This window comes from Peromyscus californicus, unplaced genomic scaffold (assembly GCF_007827085.1).
Source record: "Peromyscus californicus insignis strain IS unplaced genomic scaffold, ASM782708v3 Scaffold_1__1_contigs__length_55948999, whole genome shotgun sequence".
Taxonomy (NCBI): Eukaryota; Metazoa; Chordata; class Mammalia; order Rodentia; family Cricetidae; genus Peromyscus; species Peromyscus californicus.
The window spans coordinates 19,846,008-19,865,397 of record NW_026294492.1 but is presented as its reverse complement, the minus strand read 5'-3'; the positions used below and the strand labels follow the sequence as shown (position 1 = coordinate 19,865,397).

At 49.0% G+C, this 19,390-nt stretch overlaps 1 protein-coding gene across 2 annotated transcripts in view; it reads right to left on the bottom strand.

Moving 5' to 3' along the window:
• The window catches only part of Drc1 (dynein regulatory complex subunit 1), a 31,946-nt gene that overhangs the window by 7,407 nt on the left and 5,149 nt on the right, over window positions 1-19,390 (bottom strand). The window contains exons 2-10 of one of the 2 annotated variants that reach the window (XM_052746065.1): window positions 17,796-17,883; window positions 16,927-17,039; window positions 14,015-14,198; window positions 11,535-11,672; window positions 10,232-10,318; window positions 8,561-8,683; window positions 3,356-3,495; window positions 3,020-3,154; window positions 2,434-2,666 (exon numbers count right to left, since the gene is read on the bottom strand). In XM_052746065.1, the coding sequence (XP_052602025.1) occupies window positions 2,434-2,666; window positions 3,020-3,154; window positions 3,356-3,495; window positions 8,561-8,683; window positions 10,232-10,318; window positions 11,535-11,672; window positions 14,015-14,198; window positions 16,927-17,039; window positions 17,796-17,883 (1,241 nt within the window). The remainder of the gene's footprint in view (window positions 1-2,433; window positions 2,667-3,019; window positions 3,155-3,355; window positions 3,496-8,560; window positions 8,684-10,231; window positions 10,319-11,534; window positions 11,673-14,014; window positions 14,199-16,926; window positions 17,040-17,795; window positions 17,884-19,390) is intronic. The other variant, XM_052746066.1, reaches the window with a different exon arrangement.

The following is a 19,390-nucleotide window of genomic DNA, read 5'->3' as shown; positions in this document are numbered from 1 at the left end:
GCTGGAAAAATCCTACAGTGTGAGGACTAGAATTAGGGATGGATCAGAGTCTGACTAGAGAATCGGGACTGTCCCGGCCAGCCCAAAATGATGTATTTCCCCAAACTTCACCTGCTTGGGGGCTTCATGCTTAGTTAGAGTCCAATCAGGAGCCAAGAAGTGAGATGAGAGTTTGAACCTATCTATTTGCCATTTGGAGACAGTCCTGGAGGCAAGCTACATGATTTCGAACCCACAGAGATCGGGAGCAGTCGATTCAAAGAACAAAATGACTGCCTCACAGAGAAACCCTGTCAACCAAGAACTGACAGCTGACAGCAGGAGCCAAAACTTCTCTTCAAATAAGAAGAAAAGGGCTGGAGAGACAGTCTGGAGGTTAAGAGCACTTAGTGCTCTTGTACAGGACCCGAGTTCAGGTCCCAGCACCCACAATATTAGTCTACAACCACCTGGAACTCCAGCTCTAGGAGATCCAACGCCACCTTCTGGCTTCCTAAGGCATACACATGTAGCATACACTCACACATCATTTTTTGTAATTCAAGGGGGAAAAAAAACAAAGAAAAACACATCAAAAAAGAGAGAGAGAGAAACTACAATTTAAAAAATAAAAATGCTTTACCCCACCTTTACCCTATTAATTCTTAATCAGAAAATAGGAAATAAAATCCTGGTATAACGGCTGGTAAGATGGTTCAGTGAGTACAGGTGCTTGCCCCAAGCCTGACAACCTAAGATTGATCCCTGGGACCCACATGATGGATGGAGAGAACCAGTTCCTGCAACTTGTCCTCTGATCCACATATGTGCTGTGGATCACACACACACACACACACACACACACACACACACACACACACACACACACACACACACTATATTATTATTATTTTGCTTTTTCAAGATAGGGTGTAACAGCCCTGGCTGTCCTAGAACTCACTTTGTAGACCAGGCTGTGTGGTGATACTTGTAATCTAAGAAATAAAGCTTGCCTGAAGATCAGAGGAGAGAGCCAGCCACAGAGTTAAACATAGAGGTCAGGCAGTGGTGGCACACACCTTTAATCCCAGCACTCAGGAGGCAGAGATCTGTCTGGATCTCTGGGAGTTCAAGGCCACACTGGCTACATGAGATTGATCCAGTCTAGGAGAGAAACAGAGTCAGGCAGTGGTGGCATACACCCCAGTATTTGGGAAGCACACACGCCATTAATCCCAGCACTAGGAAGGTTGAGATAGGAAGTAAAATGGCTGGGCAGAGAAAGGCATGTAAGGTGTGAGGAGACAGGAATTAGGGAGGCCTTTTGGCTGAGGACTCAGGGGCATTCAGTTTGAGGATTTGTGGAGACAGGCTCGGCTGAGGAGTTGGCGAGGTGAGAAGTGACTGTGGCTTGTTTCCTCTGATCTTTCAGCATTTACTCCAATATCTGACTCTGGATTTTTATTATAAGACCATTTAGAATTCATGCAACAAGGCTGGCCTCGAACTCACAGAGATCCGTCTGCCTCTGCCTCCTGAGTGTTGGGATTAAAGGCGTGTGCCACCATGCCTGGCTATAAATTAATATTTTTTAAAAATGACAAATCACCTAAGACTTACTGGTTATTCAAAGGGTAAGATAATTTCTATGATCTGGCACATGCCTGTAATCCTAGAACTTGGAGAGGCAAGAGCATCAGGAGTTCAAGGCCAGCCTTGGCTACACAGAGCTTGAGGCCAGTTTAGACCACATGAGACTCTCTCAAAAGGAAAAAAAAAAAAAAGCATGATTCTGAGTCTCAGATAGCATACATGTTGAGACTAGGGACTTGAAAACATCTCTGTAGTGATTTCCAACAAGACAGCAAAGGCATCTGCCCGCTAACCCGGCGAACATAGTTGTAGGGATCTGTCCCAACAATTTTCCAACAGAGAAAACAAAAAGACAAATGAACAGGGCTATTCACTCAGCAACAGGTGTAGTCCCCAAAGCCACCAGGCCTGTAGTGACCAGAGGGCTGATTGAGTGAATTCAGGCACAGAGTCAACACGGTACCATGTGGAGAAAAAGGGAATTTTTACTACAACCAATAATCTCCAGGGGTATAGAAAATAAAGTAAGGGCTGTGGATAGAACACAGTGACTTCAGAGCATGCCTAACATGTGTGAGGTGCTGGGCACCACAAACAAAAAAAAAAATGAAAGTAAGTGTGTGTTTTTAATTTATTGCATGTGGGGGCACACATGTGTGGAGGTCAGAGGTCCTCTCCTTCTAAGATGTGGGTTCTAGGGTTTGAACTCAAGATGTCAAGCTTGGCGGCAAGCTCCTTTACCCGCTGGACCCTCTCACTAGCTCGCTACCGAGCATCCCTCCTGCTTTCCCCGTGTCAGATGGGCGCATTAGCCTGTGTTCTCAGAGGGCCCCTCAGTCTCCGTTGGCTGTGTCTAGTCACCTGTCTGCAGCAGCAGCTCTTCCAGTATCTGTGTGACCGACTTCCGCTGCTGCAGGGAAATTGGCCCCACGTTCTTCAGGAACCAGTAGTCGGGCATCTGCCAGGGCAGCCCCAGGTGCTGGGCGCTGATGATGCTGTCCACATTGAAGGCTCTTTGCGCCAGCGCCTTGGCCTCTTCTTCGTTCATCAGCCAAATCTCCCGGAACTTCTCCGCGTCAATGACGGCGAAGTGTCTGTGAAGGAGGGTCCCTGAGCACAGCCACGGCTGAGCCCCAAGGCCTGGGCCCTGGCCCCCTCCCCACATCTGTCAATAGGAAGAATTCCAAATCCCCAGCACCAGGACCCTGCGTGGTCTAAAATGCAGCTGTCCCAACGAGAAATGCAAACGGACGAGGGACGCATGAGTCAAGGGACAGAGGAATGGACAGCATGAGGGAGTCTTCAGAACCCTGGGCTGGCTCCAGAAGAACTGGTGATCTCAAGTCTAACGGAATCGCTGCTCCTGCGCCCCTTGCCAACTCCCCGTCCCGCCATCACCCCCACTCCAGGACAGGTCCCCCCCCCCCCCCCCCCCCCCCCCGGACACCTCATGGCTCTCTGTAGCTCCTTGAACTGCCCCACGAGCCGTTTGTAGTCGGAGGCCAGGGTCTGGTTCTCCTCCTGGAACTGCTTTATCTGCTTGGCGTATTTTGCCCTCAGGTTGTTGAGGACATCGTGCAGGCTGATTGACAGGAGGAAAGCGTGGTGGGGTAGCTAAGCCGGTGGGACGAAGGTGGCCCCCCTCTCACCCACTTGACTTCTTCTACCCCTTCAGGAGAAAGAAGTACTTACCCATCCCCGGGGACAGGACAGAAGCCGAGCTCCCTCCTGCTCTGCACACTTGCTCGCACACTCGCTCGCACGCTCGCTCGCGCACACTCACCGGTTCAGCTTCCTCTTCTGCTGGGATTTGATCACAGTGCTCTCTTCATCCCTCTTCTTCAGCACTTGGAAGTTGTACTCTAACTTCTCTTGGTTGAGCTGGTAAGTTGCTTTCATCTGCTGAAGCTGTTGCTCGAGGATCTGGTGTACATTTTAAAAGTAAATACGCGCGCATGCGTACCGAGTTGGAACCTTAATGGTTTGTTCAAGTCACTCTCTAGAGGGACGTCAGGGGCATGCACCTCAACCTAAACTAGAAATTCTACCTATCAACACAGGGCTGGATTGGCGACGGCTCCGAGGTTAAGAGCACGTGTTGCCATTACTGAGGACCCGGAGCCTGGTTTCCAGCACATATGTTGGGGGACCCAGTGCACTCTTCTGGCTTCTGCAGACACACAGAGACATACATGTGCATACACACAGAGACACACAAACAAACAAACAAGAATAAAAACAAAGCCGGGCAGTGGTGGCGCATGTCTTTAATCCCAGCACTCGGGAGGCAGAGGCAGGCAGATCTCTGTGAGTTCAAGGCCAGCCTGGGCTACCAAGTGAGTTCTAGGAAAGGCACAAAGCTACACAGAGAAACCCTGTCTTGAAAAAACAAAAAAAAAAAAAGAAAGAAAGAATAAAAACAAAATAAATCTAGAAAAAAAAAGAAAGTGTCAATAGAGGTGAAATAAAGGATAAATGGATAAAATATAAATCAATCATCCAGCAGCTAAACCTGCATACTCAAAGAGGAAAGAGTGTGTCGAGAATTCCCCAACTAACCCTGGTGCTTTGCTCCAGACCCTCTAATAGTATGAAAAAGCTGCCTTTAAAAACATCAGAAAATAATTACCACAAAATCAGAATTTTCCTCAGTTTTGTTTTCCAGAGTAGCAGTATCAGTGGAAAGCATCCTAGGCTCATGTAAGAGGACAGACATCATTATTTTTCTCAAGGGAGAAGGGATACAGCCCTCCGTGGTGGAAGGCATGTTGGTGGGTAGCTCCTTGGTGGTGGTAATATGGGCCAGCCTATTCACAGTGTGCAGAGATCAGTGTTAGCATTTGGGCATCTGCACTGGCCTGCCCTTAGGGTCCCGACAGGATAGACCTCAGCTGCAGGCACTAAGGGCACCTCCTGTGCGCATTCGCTGTGTTTCCTTGTAAAAGGCGGGCCTTGACCACACCTCTGGTCTCTCTCTTTCTCTTCCTTAGCTCTTGACCCCAGGGACTGTCTCTGCTCCCTTCTCATCCCTCCTCCCCTCAATAAACCATGTGGGCCCTTTTGTAGGGTGTGACTCCTTCCTGCTGCTTTTAATCAGGGAGCAGAGAAAGGGGACAGGCATCTGACAGCTCAGTTTCTATCTACTGTGTGACTAATATTCGTCACACACTTTTCTAGATGCTTCTGGGAAACCACTGTTGAAAAGTCATAGTCCCCATCTAGGTCTGAAACAGTAAGTACACATCCACGTTAAGACATTCAAGCCAGGTGGTGGTGGCACGTGCCTTTTAATCCCAGCACTTGGGAGGCAGAGACAGGTGGATTTCTGCGAGTTCGAGGCCAGCCTGGTCTACAGAGCAAGTTCTAGGACAGCCAGAACTGTTACACAAAGAAACCCATCTCAAAAAAAAAAAAAAAAAAGGCATTCAAAGTACACAGAGGGTGCTCTGGAGGCCACAGAGAGGAACACTTTCCTTCTCCAGTCAGAAGCCCTTGACCTCAAGAGACCAGGAAACATCCCTGAGGAGATAGCACCTTCATGTCTGCTGAGACCTGGGTGGGTAGGACTCAGTGAGGTGACAAGTGAACCCCAGGATCTGGGGAGAGGTAATGGCGCTCAAGACACAGAAGCAAAGGTCAGAGATGCCAGGAGAGACCGTGAGCACTTTAGGATGTAAGGCACCAGGAAATGGTGACTAGAGAGGAGGCGGGCTGTGCAGCTGAGCCGCGCCAAGCTGAGGATTCAGAATATCATCAGGTCAAGGAGGTGTCGCTCAGGCTGCTGAGCAGCGGAGTCCTGACCCTGCAGAAAGGTCACTGTCGGCTTGTAGAAGCCTGAGTAGAGAGGCTGGAACAATGGTGTACACCTATAATCAGAGCCAGCCAGAGGCCAAGGCAGAGGGACAGAGTTCTAGGCCAGCCTGGTCTACATGCTGAAATCTTCAATTTATTAGTTACTTTGTTTGCAAGTATGTGGTATCTATGTGTGCTCGCATGTGTGTGTACGGGATTGCATGCCTCTGGGTCCCAGGTGTGGAGCACAGAGGTTGACATTAGGTTTTTCCCTCACTCTCCACCTTATTTTTTTTTAAGACACTGAACTTGGAACTCACTGACTCTTTGATTTTTTGAGGCAAGGTTTCTCTGTGTAGCCCTGGCTGTCTTCACTTTTTTTGTAAATAATTTATTTTATGTGCATTGGTGTTTTGTCTGTATGAGGGTGTCTGAGTTACAGACAGTTGTGAGCTGCCATGTAGGTGCTGGGAATTGTACCCGGGTCCTCTAGAAAAGCAGCCAGTGCTCTTAACCACTGAGTCATCTCTCCATCTCTCCAGCCCCAAAAATGTCTTTTTTGGGGGAAGACAGGGTTCCTCTGTATAGTTTTGGTGCCTTTCCTGGAACTCACTCTGTAAACCAGGCTGGCCTCGAACTCACAGAGATCTGCCTGCCTCTGCCTCCCGAGTGCTGGGATTAAAGGCGTGAGCCACCACCACCCAGCAAAAATGTCATTCTTGAAGGAAGATTATATCAGAAAAACGTATTTTCCTACATACATTTTAAAATATTCTTGCCTTTTTTTTTTAATGGTACTGGGGATCAAATCCAGGGCCTTGTACATACTAGGTGATCATTCCAACAGTAATTCATACTTTAAAATATATTTAAGGGTTGGGGGGACAGGGGCAAGAGAGAAATAACTTCTGGAAGTCATTTCTGATCCTACAAGTCCTCTGACCTCTATGTCTATACCATGGTATATGCACATGAGTGCGTGTGCATACGTATATGTATACACACACACACACACACACACACACACACACACACACACACACACACACACACACACACACACACACACACGGGAACATCTCCAGCACCATCTTTTTTTTTAATGTGTGTGTGTGAGCATCTGCATGTACGTATGTGTTCTATGTGCAGGTGAAGGCCAGAGCCTGAGTTCCAGGCAGTTGAGAGTCACCCCGTGGATGCTGGGAACCGAGCCCAATCCTCTTGCAAGAGCAAGTACATTTGACCCCTGAGCCATCTCTGCAGCCCTTGGTAGCACATTGCTAGCTTTGTGAACCACTGTCACTGGATACTGCAAAGAAATCTCAGAGCGGAAGGACTTGTCGGTTTTCCCCTTTGTAATCCAGAAGAATTTAACTATGCTGATTTTATAAGCAAAACCCCAAAGCAACCAGACCCAGGCAACCAAACCACAGCAACCGTCATCTGATTGTTTTGATTTGCATCTCCGCTTGCACACATTTGACTATTTGTTGGCCATTTTTGTGTCCTCATGCTTCTTCCAAACACATGCTCCTGGTTTTGCTGGAGAGCAATTCCAGGGACCAACATCTTGGGCACTGCCAGTGTGCTGAGTGCCCAGCACCAGCCCCGAGCCCTTTGGGCTCCACCAAGATGCAAGGCATCTCCCACTGGGGTCCCAGAGACAATGGGGATTGTTGGCCCCGTAGCCAAGGATCCCGCACAATTCACAGAAACCTGTGTCTCCCACAGTGTACCTCTGCAGGGCACAGTGATGTGATTTAATAGCTGGTCATTAGTTTTTCTCTGTGTTTAACATAATTTCCACACCAATGTCCCACTGTCAATCATCTCCGGTTTTAGTCTCAACACAGCCATCCTTGATTACTATATATTAAGCATAGTTTATTGGTGCTTGTTTGCTGGTTTTTTTTGATAAGGTTCTCATGTAGCCTAGGCTGGCCTCCACCTCACTGTGTAGCCAAAGTTGACCTGCTGATGCTTCTGCCTCCTCCTTGTAAATTCTGGCATGTGATGGATGGTATGCCCCATCACATCCCCGGCCCCATCCCCAGCCCTGCACTAACTGCCACTGTGCCCGGCACATGCTCCAATGCTTTGTGGTTACCATCCTGGTATTCAAGACAGCGGCTCCTAGTGAGAACTGTGCTTACAATTTTAAGCGAGCACGAACCAGCCGGGCCTAACGGCATAAGCCGACAACCTCAGCCTAAGGCTGAGGCAAAGTGTGTCACGATTTTCAAAGCCAGCCTGGGCTACAGGGCGACTTCGTGGCCAACCTGGGTATCTTGAGACTGTCTCAAAATAAAAAGTAAGAAGAGGGCTAGGGATGTAGCTCAGGGGTAGAGCATGTGTTTAGTGTGCATGACACTCTAAATTCAATCCCCAGAACAAGAGATACCAGACAGTGTGGTGGTTTGAAAAAAAAAAAAAAAAAAAAAAAGGTCCCCAAAGGGAGTGGCACTATTAGGAGGTGTGGCCTTGTTGGAGGAAGTGTGTCACTGTGGGGTGGGCTTTGAGGTCTCTTTTGCTCAAGTTTCCCTCAGTATGACAGTCATTCGACTTCCTGTTGCCTTCAAGACTTAGCGCTCTCAGCTCCAGCAGCATGTCTATCTGCATGCCGCCATGTTCCCCGTCAGGATGATAATGGACTGAACCTCTGAACTGTAAGCCACCACCTCAATGAAATGTTTTCTTTATAAGAGTTACCATGGTCATGGTGTCTCTTCACAGCAACAAAAATAACCCAAACTAAAACAGATAGATAGATAGATAGATAGATAGATAGATAGATAGATAGATGATAGAGCATGAAGGGCCTAAAATAAAAGTATTTGTTTCCTTCATTAAGAGTTAATCTAAGGGGCTGTTACAAGCACTGTCTGCTCTTGCAGAGGACTTGTGTGTCCTCACACAGTGGCTCGCAATCATCTGTAACTCCCAACACTTAGAAGTAGGAAGATCAGGAGTTCAAGGTCATCCTTGACTACTCAGAGTTCAAGACTAGCCTAGGCTACATTAGACCCTATCCAGAAGAAGAAGAAAGAAAAAGAAGAATGAGGAGGAGGAGGAAGAAGGAGGAGGAGGAGGAAAAAGAAATACTACACAATAAGCAGCTGCCTCTGAGACACCACAGGTAGCAGCTAAGATGAGACACTCAAAGGCGACCGATTCCGAGGTGGGAGGCGCCTCTCACCTGCACGTCCCGCTCCAGCTTGATCTTGATGGTGTTGTACTCTTCACAGTCCCAGGCCCGCTGCTTGTTGAGCTGCTTCTCGTAGTCCTCCACCTTCTTCATGCGGTTGATGAGGTACTCCAGCTAAGGGTGGGAAGACGGTCAGATCACGGAGCCTCCCTCCCAAGTCATCCCTGCAGAGAGCCCGACAGACAGCCTGGGAGTCTCACGGACAGCGATATCCGCTGGCATCCAAAGGCTTTGAGTTCTCAGAGTCCTGGCTGGGTTTTTATTGTAGAAACTATAGAAAGGCACCCTGGGAAGATGTCAAACGGGCTGGAGTGATGGCTCAGCTGTTGAGAGAGTAATGTTCCTGCATAGGACCCAAGTTCGGTTCCCAGCACCCACATGACTCCACATCCCTGTAACTCCAGCTCCAGGAGATCTAATGACCTCTTCTGGCTTTGGGATCCTATACACAGTCACATATGCTCACATATCTACTCGTTTAAAAAAAACAGATCTCTTTAAAAAATATAATTTTTGAAAAGAAATTAAACATACCCTATAACCTAGCCTTTACAGTGCAAAATAATAAAATAATAATAATAATAATAATGCACCTTATCCTGTTGTTTCTTTGTTCTGTGTACCTATCAAATAAAGTGATACAATATTTTTTAAATGTGTCTTAAAATTGGATTGTACAGACAGGCAGTGGTGGCACACGTCTTTAATCCCAGGACTCAGGAGGCAGAGGCAGGTGAATCTCTGTGAGTCTGAGGCCAACCTGGTCTACAGAGTGAGTTCCAGGACAGGCTCCAAAGCTACACAGAAAAAACCCTGTCCCAAAAAATAAAAAAAAAAATTGGATTGTACACACCAGCAATTCCAACAATCAGACTTAAGCATGTTCCAAGTTCAAGGTTAGCCTGTTCTACATATTGAGTTCCAGGCAAGCCAGGTCTACATAGACAATGTGAGATTGTCTCAAAAAATTAATAACAGTAATTAAGTAAAGTGTGTCTTAAAGTTTCCTGAGCTGGGGAGATAACTCAGTTGAAAGAGTGCTTGCTTAGCAGTCACAAAGGAAGCCCTGGGTTGGACTCCTGTACTTCATAGACTGGACATAACATTGCATACCTATGATCCCAGCACTCGGGGAATGGGGCAGAGGATCAAGGTCACTGGCCATATAGAGTGTTTGTGGCCATCCTGAGCTACATGAGACCCTCTCTTAAAAAATAAAAAAAATAGCCAGGCGGTGGTGGCGGTGGCGGCGGCGCACGCCTTTAATCCCAGCACTCCGGAGGCAGAGCCAGGTGGATCTCTGTGAGTTCGAGGCCAGCCAGGACTACCAAGTGAGTTCCAGGAAAGGCGCAAAGCTACACAGAGAAACCCTGTCTCGAAAAACCAAAAATAAATAAATAAAGAAGGAAAAAATAAAAACACTTCCTTGGGCCACAAACACTATGACCAGCGTGGTTACCCAAGAAGCCAATGACGACATGGTGGAAATGCACTGGACACACTCAGCCTTAAGCCACACTGACTAACGATGAAGCAGAAAGGCACGTGAGCCACACAAGTCCTACCCCAGGGTCTTGAGGCTCGAGGCTCGGCCATATCCAGTACTGCCCACGGGTCAACAGGGCGCCCTGGACACCCCCATCCACTCATCCAGCCCTTTACCTCCTTGGCGTTGTGAGCCTGCAGCGCTCGTTCCCATTTCTTCTTGTTATTGGACAGTAGCTCTTGCCGTTCTAGCTCAAAGGCTTTCTACGACCAAGACAGGGAAAGATCCTGGTGTCTGTTTCCACTGCAGGGGAGGGGGTGGCCCACCAGGACCAAAGAACTTTCAGGGAACCACACAAGTGCCTAGTCATACAATCATACAGATGAAGTCACATACACACGTGGATCTCCCAAAATGGCTGCTGAAAGAGTTGACTGGAAGCTAGCAAATGTGTACTTCTCATAAATTCTGAAAGGAAGCTTGCCCAGAATCCCACAGCCTGGTCCACCAGAGGCCTGGTACGAGAGGCAAAAGAGGTGCTCTGGTTGGCAACCACAGGACCAACCTCGGCGTGTATCTCAGCCTTGACTCAGCCATGGCTACAAAGACAGCATGCAGATGGTGAAGACCTGCCCATTGCGGAAGTGACAGTCCCAGCCCTCTTGTCTCTCTTGCATTTTTTGGAGGACCTAAGACCCCATCTCAATCTTGAACGTGTCACTCAAATCCAAGGCAATGACCTCCGATTCCTACTTGGCACTTCCTGGTCCCTATCCCCTCACCTCGCCGGCCAGACACCGGCCGGACATCCCTCGCTCACTCCCTGTGGTTCATCTCCACTGTCAGCTTGAACTGAGAGGCTCCTGGGAGACAGCTTCCAGCACACCTCTTGGAGAGTCTGAGATGGACTTAGGAAAAGAGCCGTCCTGCATATGGGTGGTCTGTTAGCTTAGGACCCTGAGTAAACAGGCTGGGGGGTCTGGGTGGGGAAAAGGGAGACGAGGACACTCTTCAGCCCAGGCATACTCCTCTCTGCTTCCCACCTTCCCGTGAACTGCTCCGTGCCACGCCCTCTCCAGCAGGACAAACTGAGTCCTCTGAACCCCACCAGCCGAAGCAAGACCTTTCCCCTTAACTTGTCTTGTTCGGGTACTGGTCACAGTGACGGAAAACTGACCGCCGCACATGCTCCAACCCTGTCACAGTACTTATTAGCCAAATGAAATGCCTAGGAATTGACATGTTTAGCGGGAGCTGTTACCCATGAGAACACAGGCTCCAGTGGGGGCTCTGTTTGGTTCATGGCTGTCTTGTCTGCCCCTGGAACGCTGCCTGCCATACAGTAAACACTTGACTATTACTTGCTGAATAAGTGAATGAGTGAGCAAACAAACCCTAAAATCAGAGGTCGGCGCCTTTGGGGCCCCACCTTGTCAGGACAGGCGTGGCTGTCCTCCAGGTGTCCCCACAAGCCCTCACCTCGATGTGAAAGAGCTCCTGACGGAAGTTCTTCATCACATTCTTCACCTGCTCCTCCATCCTCTCCAGAAGCAGGCTGATGTCGTCCGACTGTTTCTTCAAGTCCTTCACATACTGGTCATCCTTTATTTTTAACTCCTTGAGAAGGGCACAGGCAGAAGTTGGTCAGAAACGGAGACAGAAGCAAGAGCTTCCAAGCATACCCACCCACCACCTCCCATTCAAATCTGTAAACAGTAGGAATTAAGGCAGGCATAATGGCATGGCCTAGAGATGGGAGGGTTGGGAGTGCGACTCAGCCTTGGCTACTAAGTGAGTTTGAGGCCACACTTAGTTTCATAGTGGGCTCAAGGCTGGCCCGGCCTAAACAGCAAGACTTGATTAAAAAAAAAAAAAAAGAATCCCAGGTGTGGTGGCATGTTGTAGAGTATTAGTTTAAGTAGGCAAAGATGTGTTACATTTGTTTATGCTGCAGAATATTACTTTAACTGGGCAAAGATGTGTTACTTTTGTTTATGCTGCATTTGTTTAAGGACGTAAGGATGTGTGTTTAATTATGTAAAGATGTGTTCCATCTGTTTCACCTTGCCTGCCAAGGCATCTGATTGGTCTAATAAAGAGCTGAATGGCCAATAGCTAGGCAGGAGAAAGGATGGGCGGGGCTGCCAGGCAGAGAGAATAGGAGGAGACATCTTAGGCACCAGGAAGAGGAGGGGGGAGGCAGAGGAGGGAGGAGGAGGGAGGAGGGAGGAGGGAGGAGGGAAAGGAGGGAAGGGGGGAAGGGGGTTGGGGGGATGGGGGGATGGGGAAGAGAATGGGGGAGACGCCTGGGGCCGGAAGTCAGGAAGCCACCAGCCAGCAGACACAAGAAGCAGTGAAAGTAAGATGTACAGAAGCAGGAGCTGGAGAGATGGTTCAGTGGTTAAGAGCACTGGCTGCTCTTCCAGAGGTCCTGAGTTCAATTCCCAGCACCCACATGGCAGCTCACAACTGTCTTTAACTATAATCCCATGGAATCCAATGCACTCTTCTGGTGTGCAGACACAGAAGCAGACAAATCACCCATACACATTAAATAAAAAAAATAAATCTTTAAAAGAGAGAGAGATACAGAAGGAAAGAAAAGTAAAAACTCCAAGGCAAAAGGTAGATCAAGAGAAACAGGTTAATTTAAAAGAGCTAGCTAGAAACGAGCCCAAGCTAGGCCGAGCATTCATAACTAATAAGTCTCTATGTCATGATTTGGGAGCTGGTCTGTAGTCCAAAAGAAAAAGCCTGGTGCAGTGGTGTGCATCCTTAAAACCCAGCACGTGGGAGGCAGAGGCTGGCAGTGCATGGTGGAGCCTTGTGCTGGGGAATCATCTACCACTGAGCTCAGCCCTAGCTCCGACCCAAGAGTTTTCAACAAGTCCACACGATGCTCAAAGTCCTTTCAATGTTATTGGAGCCAGAGATGTAGCTCAGATAGTAGAGTGCTTACTTAGCATGCAGGGCTGGGTCGGTAGAGTGCTCACTTAGCATGCAGGGCTGGGTTGGTAGAATGCTCACCTAGCATGCAGGGCTGGGTCGGTAGAGTGCTCACCCAGCATGCAGGGCTGGGTTGATAGAGTGCTCACCCAGCATGCAGTACTGGGTTGGTAGAGTGCTCACATGCAGTGCTGGGTTGGTAGAGTGCTCTCATGCAGGGCTGGGTTGGTAGAATGCTCACCTAGCATGCAGGGCTGGGTTGGTAGAGTGCTCACCCAGCATGCAGGGCTGGGTTGGTAGAGTGCTCACCCAGCATGCAGTGCTGGGTTGGTAGAGTGCTCACCCAGCATGCAGCTGGCCCCAGCTTTGAACCACAGCACCACATAAACCCAGTATATATGTAAAATATGAAACAGTGTTCCCGCCTTATGTCATAAAAATTAACTCCGATGGAATAAAAACTTAAAAGCAAAGCCTAAAACAGCGAGGACCTGGAAGAAAACAGGAAAAGCCTCGGGACAGTGGATTTGCAGTGGGAACAAAATCAAAAATAGACAAACGGGACTGTACCAGACTCAAAACCTTCTGAGAGTTTAAAGAAACTGCCAACGGGCTGGAGAGGTGGCTCAGCGGTTAAGAGCACTGGCTGTTCTTCCAGAGGTCCTGAGTTCAATTCCCAGCAACCACAGGGTGGCTCACAACCATCTGTAATGAGATCTGGCGCCCTCTTCTGGCCTGCAGGCATACGTGCAAGCAGAACACTGCGTACATAATAAATCTTTACCACTTAGAACAGAAATACAATCAAGTGGGTTTCTTTCTTGTTTATCAACATGATCTCATTGCTGCAGCCCATCCGCCTTGGACTTGCTGTCGTCCTCCAGCAGCCTCCCAAGTGCCGGGGTTACAGGTGCACATCACCACTCCGGGCTTGAATTAGTTCACAGGCTAGATGATAAAGCAAGGCAGGAAAAGCCAAGGACCACCAGGCCCCGCCCCTCTCAGCCCCTTGCCTGCTGCAGCTCGCTGATCAGCTTGTTCTTGTCCTCCACGAGGCCAGCACAGTGCACCTGCTGGGTGTTGAGCATCTCCCACAGTTCCTGGGGAATCCGCTTCCGTCTGCCCTCCTCCCATTTCACCGTAATTTCGTCAAATTTGTCCTGGCTGGTCTTAAGTTCATTCTCCAGCTTCTCGAGTCTGCAAATAGAAGCATGCTGGGTGCCCTAGGTCCTGCCTTCCAGAGGAGCAGGCAGCTTCTCCTGAGAGCATTAGACAGGCTCCATGGTCCAGGCCCTCCCCTCAGACTCACCCAAAGAAAAACCAAACTCTGGGGAAACTACTTTCGGCTTAATTTTGTACTGCATATTTATGTATGTATTGTGTTTTTGTATGTGTGTGTATGTGCACATATGTGTGTGGGCAGGCATGTGACACAGCCTTTGTGTTGAGGACACAGGACAACTTGAAGTCAGTTCTCTGCTTTCACCATGTGGGTCCCAGAGATGAACTCGGTTCGTCAGTCTTGGGGCAAGCACCCTTACCTACACCCTTTCTTTTAGTTTAATGCTTCACCCCACGTAACTTATATCAAGCCCCTGCCAAGACAGACCCAGCAAGCCCATCTCTTGGCAACCCATCCACGAAAGCACGGACCCTTCCATGTCTCTCTCCCCGTCTCTGCATACCCGTGCTCAAATCTCTATTGAAATCTGCGGTGGTTAATACTGTTTGTCAGCGTGGCGGGGTTTAGAGTCACCATAGACACAAACCTTTGGGCGTGTCTTCGAGGGCATGTCAAGATTAAGTCAACCGAGGTGGGGAACCAGCTCTAAATATGGGCAGCACCCATGCATAGATCAAAGGGTTGACGTCCGTCCAGGGCTGAGTCAAAAGGAGGAGCTGAGCACCAGCATTCAGCTCCCTCTGCCTTTCGGCTTCGGCTGCAGTGTGAGCAGCTGCTGCCCGGGGCTCCTGCTGACATGACATCCTCGTGATGATGGACTGTGACCCCCAAACTGAGAGCCAAAAGAAGCCCTCCCTTCTCTAAGCTGATCCTGTTGGGCATTTTGTCAAAGCATCAGTACAAAGGACTCAGACTAAGCCTCTTCTTCATAAACGCCAACCCTGATTTAAAAAACAAGGCAGTGTTCAAGCACCTCCACGCATTCGCCTGAAGCCAGCTGGGCTGGGTGAGACAGTAACATATTTAGAATTATTACATCTTAGCTTCAGATCCTGACCTTACTGTGAGTAGACTCAAGACAAATCACGGAACCTCCACACGCCTCCCTTTCCTCCTCTGTACCATGCAGAGGATGAAACACCTACCTTGGCAACCTTGTGTATCTGTTGTTAGGACACTGTTTGGGGGCTCAGTGTCTGGCAACCACTTCACAAGCTTTACCTAAGTTCTTTTTGTTGGGAGTCCAGGCTGGCCTGGAACTCAGTAGGTACCCCTGAGTGGCTTCAAAACTGAGGTTATTTTCCTACCTCAACTTTCCAGTACTGAGATGAATACAGACATGACTTCCCCACCCAGCTCTTAAACTCTTATATATGCTGTCATTAACAGCATACCCTCAGGTGTCCCCTTCCATCATCAGTAACAAAATCAGGAGTGCCTTTCGGAGATTCCAAAGAGGCCCTGTGAAGGGGTACGCCAAGGATGCGGTGGAGAAGACGCCATCAGAGCTGAGGCCGGAGCGCTTCTGAAAATGGTGGCTAGGACCACATCAGTGAATGCCTGTAACTCTATAAGACTGTCACCAAAAAGGGCACAAATTTCTTTAATGACAGGAGGCACAACATAAATATCCTATGATCACATCCCCTACGCCTCCACTGTCCAAGCTAGGTCACGGTACCCATTACAATTTTTCTTTTCTTTTCTAAAATACGTTGCCATATATGTACATAATACTGGGCTACCTGTGGGTCTGGTCATTTAATTGATTTAAATAAAGAGCTTCTTGATTGATTTTTTCCCCTCTCCTCTGCCCTCCAAATCTTCACTATCACGTAGGCTTGAAACAGCGCCTCTAAATGCCCGCCACAGTGACGTCATCTTTCAGCATGACTTCAGGTAACGGTCCTGTATGCCAGACTGCAGAAAACAAGCCACACGGTTTTCCAAGGTGTTTACTAGGATCAGAGAAGCCTGGATAAGAGGAAGAAACCCCAGTGCACAAGAACACTTTGTCTCAAAGTATCGATGCCTCATCTGAGCCCGTCGTCGCTTCTGCAGATACAACACTAGAGGGCGCTCCAAGACCAGGTTTCTATCAATTCTGCGGCAGCCAGAGCCATAAAAAGGAAGTTTGCTGGCAGAGGCAGGTGTTGACTTCAGGTGAATGCACACCACCACCACCACCACCCCACCCACCCCCGTAGTCACCACGGGCTTTGTCAGCAACTCCTACTCAACAAGCTGCACCTGCAAGAGTCCCTCTCGGGAACGCTGGCAGCATCTGAGCCACACCTGCCACTCCCGAGCCCATGCTGAGATTGCAAACCTCTGCCTAAAAAAAAAAAAACGCCTTCTCAACAGCCGGAACCCTACTTGGCCTTCTCAGCCCAACCTAAAAGCCTGCTCAGTTTCCTCTGACGGCTGCAGAGAAACCCTGTAAGCCTCCTTGTGTGACTTCCTACGGGTTCTTCACATTCATCTCAATTCCAGAACAAACTGCGGTTGAGTGTTCCGTGTGGATCGAGGGAGTCTTGTACCCCTTCCAGCCCACCCGGCTTGGGACACTTGAGGAGGGGAGGGAGAGGACAGCCAGGTGGGGAAAGAGGGAAGGTGGAGTCGTGAGAAGCAGGTAGGAGATTTCATGAGAGACTGAGTTGGACAGATTTTCGTTCCGAGGACTCAAAAGAACATCAGGACCGGCACGTCGTCGGCAGTGGGCAAGCGCGGTCGATGCCTCACCTCTGACGCTTAATCTCTTCTTCCTCCACCCTCCTATGGATCTCTCGGATGTCGGTAGCCACCAGGATATTTGTCACCAACTCGGTACCACAGAGCAGTAGTTTCGTCAGTTTCTGAAAAACGAAGAGATGAGAATCTGTAAAGCTAGAACATTCTGTAAAGAATTTAAGAGGGCCGATGACATGGCTCATCAAGGGGCCTTGCAGGGAACTTGAGTTCAACCCACACAACCTGCACTGTAGAACCGACTCCCACAAACTGTCCTCTGCCATATGCACCATGGCACATACACCCCAGGCACATAAAATAAATAAAATGTAATTACATATTTAAAAAATTAAGGCTGGGAGTGGTAGTGCCCGCCTTTCATCCTAGAACTCAGGAGGTTGAGGCAGGTGGATCTTTTTTTAAGGCCGACCTGGTCTAGACAGCAAATTCCAAGCCAGCTTGCTTTGGGGTCGGCTTGTCTCTGCTGCCCCGCCCTCTCAGTATTTACACGGGTTCTGGGGGTCTGACCTCCAGCCCTTGTGCTTTGGACACCGGCACTTTCTCTGTCTTTGAGACAGGCTCACACTGTATCCTAGGCCAGTCTTAAACACAGAGCAATCCTCCTGCCCCGGTGTCCTGGATGCTGGTGCTACAGACACGCGCCACCTTTCCTAAGAAGAACCCACAATCTGAAAGCTCACTCCTAGGGGATGGGGACCACCCCCACCCCACACCCCACCCCACCCCACCCCACACCCCACCCCAGCCTCCCCCACCCCACCCCCCGCCCCCCACAGGGCAGACTCCAGATCTGCCGACACGGGAACACAGAAAGGTGTAGTTCCCTCCTGCCAAGGGTCTCAGCTGTCACCAGCTCCTACCAGTCTGCTCTCTTCTTTCTGCTTGTAGCTCTTGCTCTGCTCCTCCTCGCTCTCCTTCTTCCCATCTAGATACTCTCCCAAGGCTTCCCTGCGGCACGAAGACACCAAAGCGGGAGGCTGCTGTTACCCGAGAGTTCGTGCTCCGTCTTTAAACGTCTTTAAACGCTCCGTAGAACCAAAGGCAGCCCACTTGGATTTTTCTTTTCTTTTGTTTTTCTTTTTTTCTTTTTTTGGACACAGGGTCTCACTTTGTAACCCCTAGCTGGCCTGAAACTCGATATGTAAACCAGACTGGCCATGAACTTGAAGAGATCCACCTGTCTCTGGTCCCAAGTGCCGGGACTGCAGACATGAGTCATCACACCAGACTTAGATACATTTTTTAAATAATAAGACTAGAGGTGTGGCTTAGTGGTAAAAGCTTGCCTAACAAGAGCAAAGCCCTGGGTTCGATCCCCAGCCCCAGAATCACAGAAGAAAAAAAAAATCACCATACATACAATGATAATAAAAACAGTGCTGAGTTCTAAGACAGCCGGGGTTATGTAGAGAGACCCTGTCTCAGAACAACAGGCGGTGGTGACGAAGGCCTTTGATCCCAGCACTTGGGAGGCAGAGGCAGGTGGATCTCTTAAGTTCGAGGCCAGCCTGGTCTACACAGTGAAACCCTGTCTCAAAAAAACAAAAAGCAAAAACAACAACAAAAAAACAAACACAACAACAACAAAAACCCACACTAGAAACAAATGTAAGAGAATGGAGAACCTTAGCATACCAAGCCCATCTTTGAATAAACCCAGTCAGGTGAAAAAGACTTGAGAGCTATCAATCGCCTTGATGGGGGGAGCTGTCAGTTTACGGAATCTGGAATCACCTGGGAGACGGGTATCTGGACTGCACGTGGAGTTTGTCTTGACAGAATGGCTGAAACAGGAAGACTCACCACCCACCCACCCTGACCGGGATCCTTCCCTGCTGTGAACTATGAGCTGAAATAAACTCCCCCGAGAGTTGCCTTTGACACAGCAACAGGAAAAGTAACCAAGACGGTGCCTGGTGGCTGGCATCTCTGTGTGCCATTTGTCTACATGATGACCGGCAGGTGTGAATGCCAGCTGATGCCACTTTTCACCGTTCTGACCTTCCTTTTCTCTGACTCATTCCCTTAAGCTTTACCTTGGGCTCCAGGAAGGAACAGGTCTGCATGGTAAACGGCCTTTGATGAGAATTAAAACCAGCCCAGAGCAGCAAGGACTTACTTCCTTATCTCTGGCAGGCTCTGCCTCACTGGTCCTGAGATATGGTCAACCAGGAAAACCGCAGCCTGAGAGCTAGGCCAGGGACAGATTTCTCATTGGCATTCACTCTCCAGTGCGGCCACATTAAGAGTAAATTCCTCCCCTACCTTTAGTTGAACTCTCCAACGGGTAGCTGGGCCCGGACCTTTGGGACCCCTCAGCATAGACCCCTAGGAATCCAGTTACATCCTGTCTTAGTCAGGGTTTCTATTGCTGGGATGAAACATTATGACCCTAAAGCAAATTGGGGGAGGAAAGTGTTTATATGGCTTAAACTTTTATGTCACTGTTCATCAT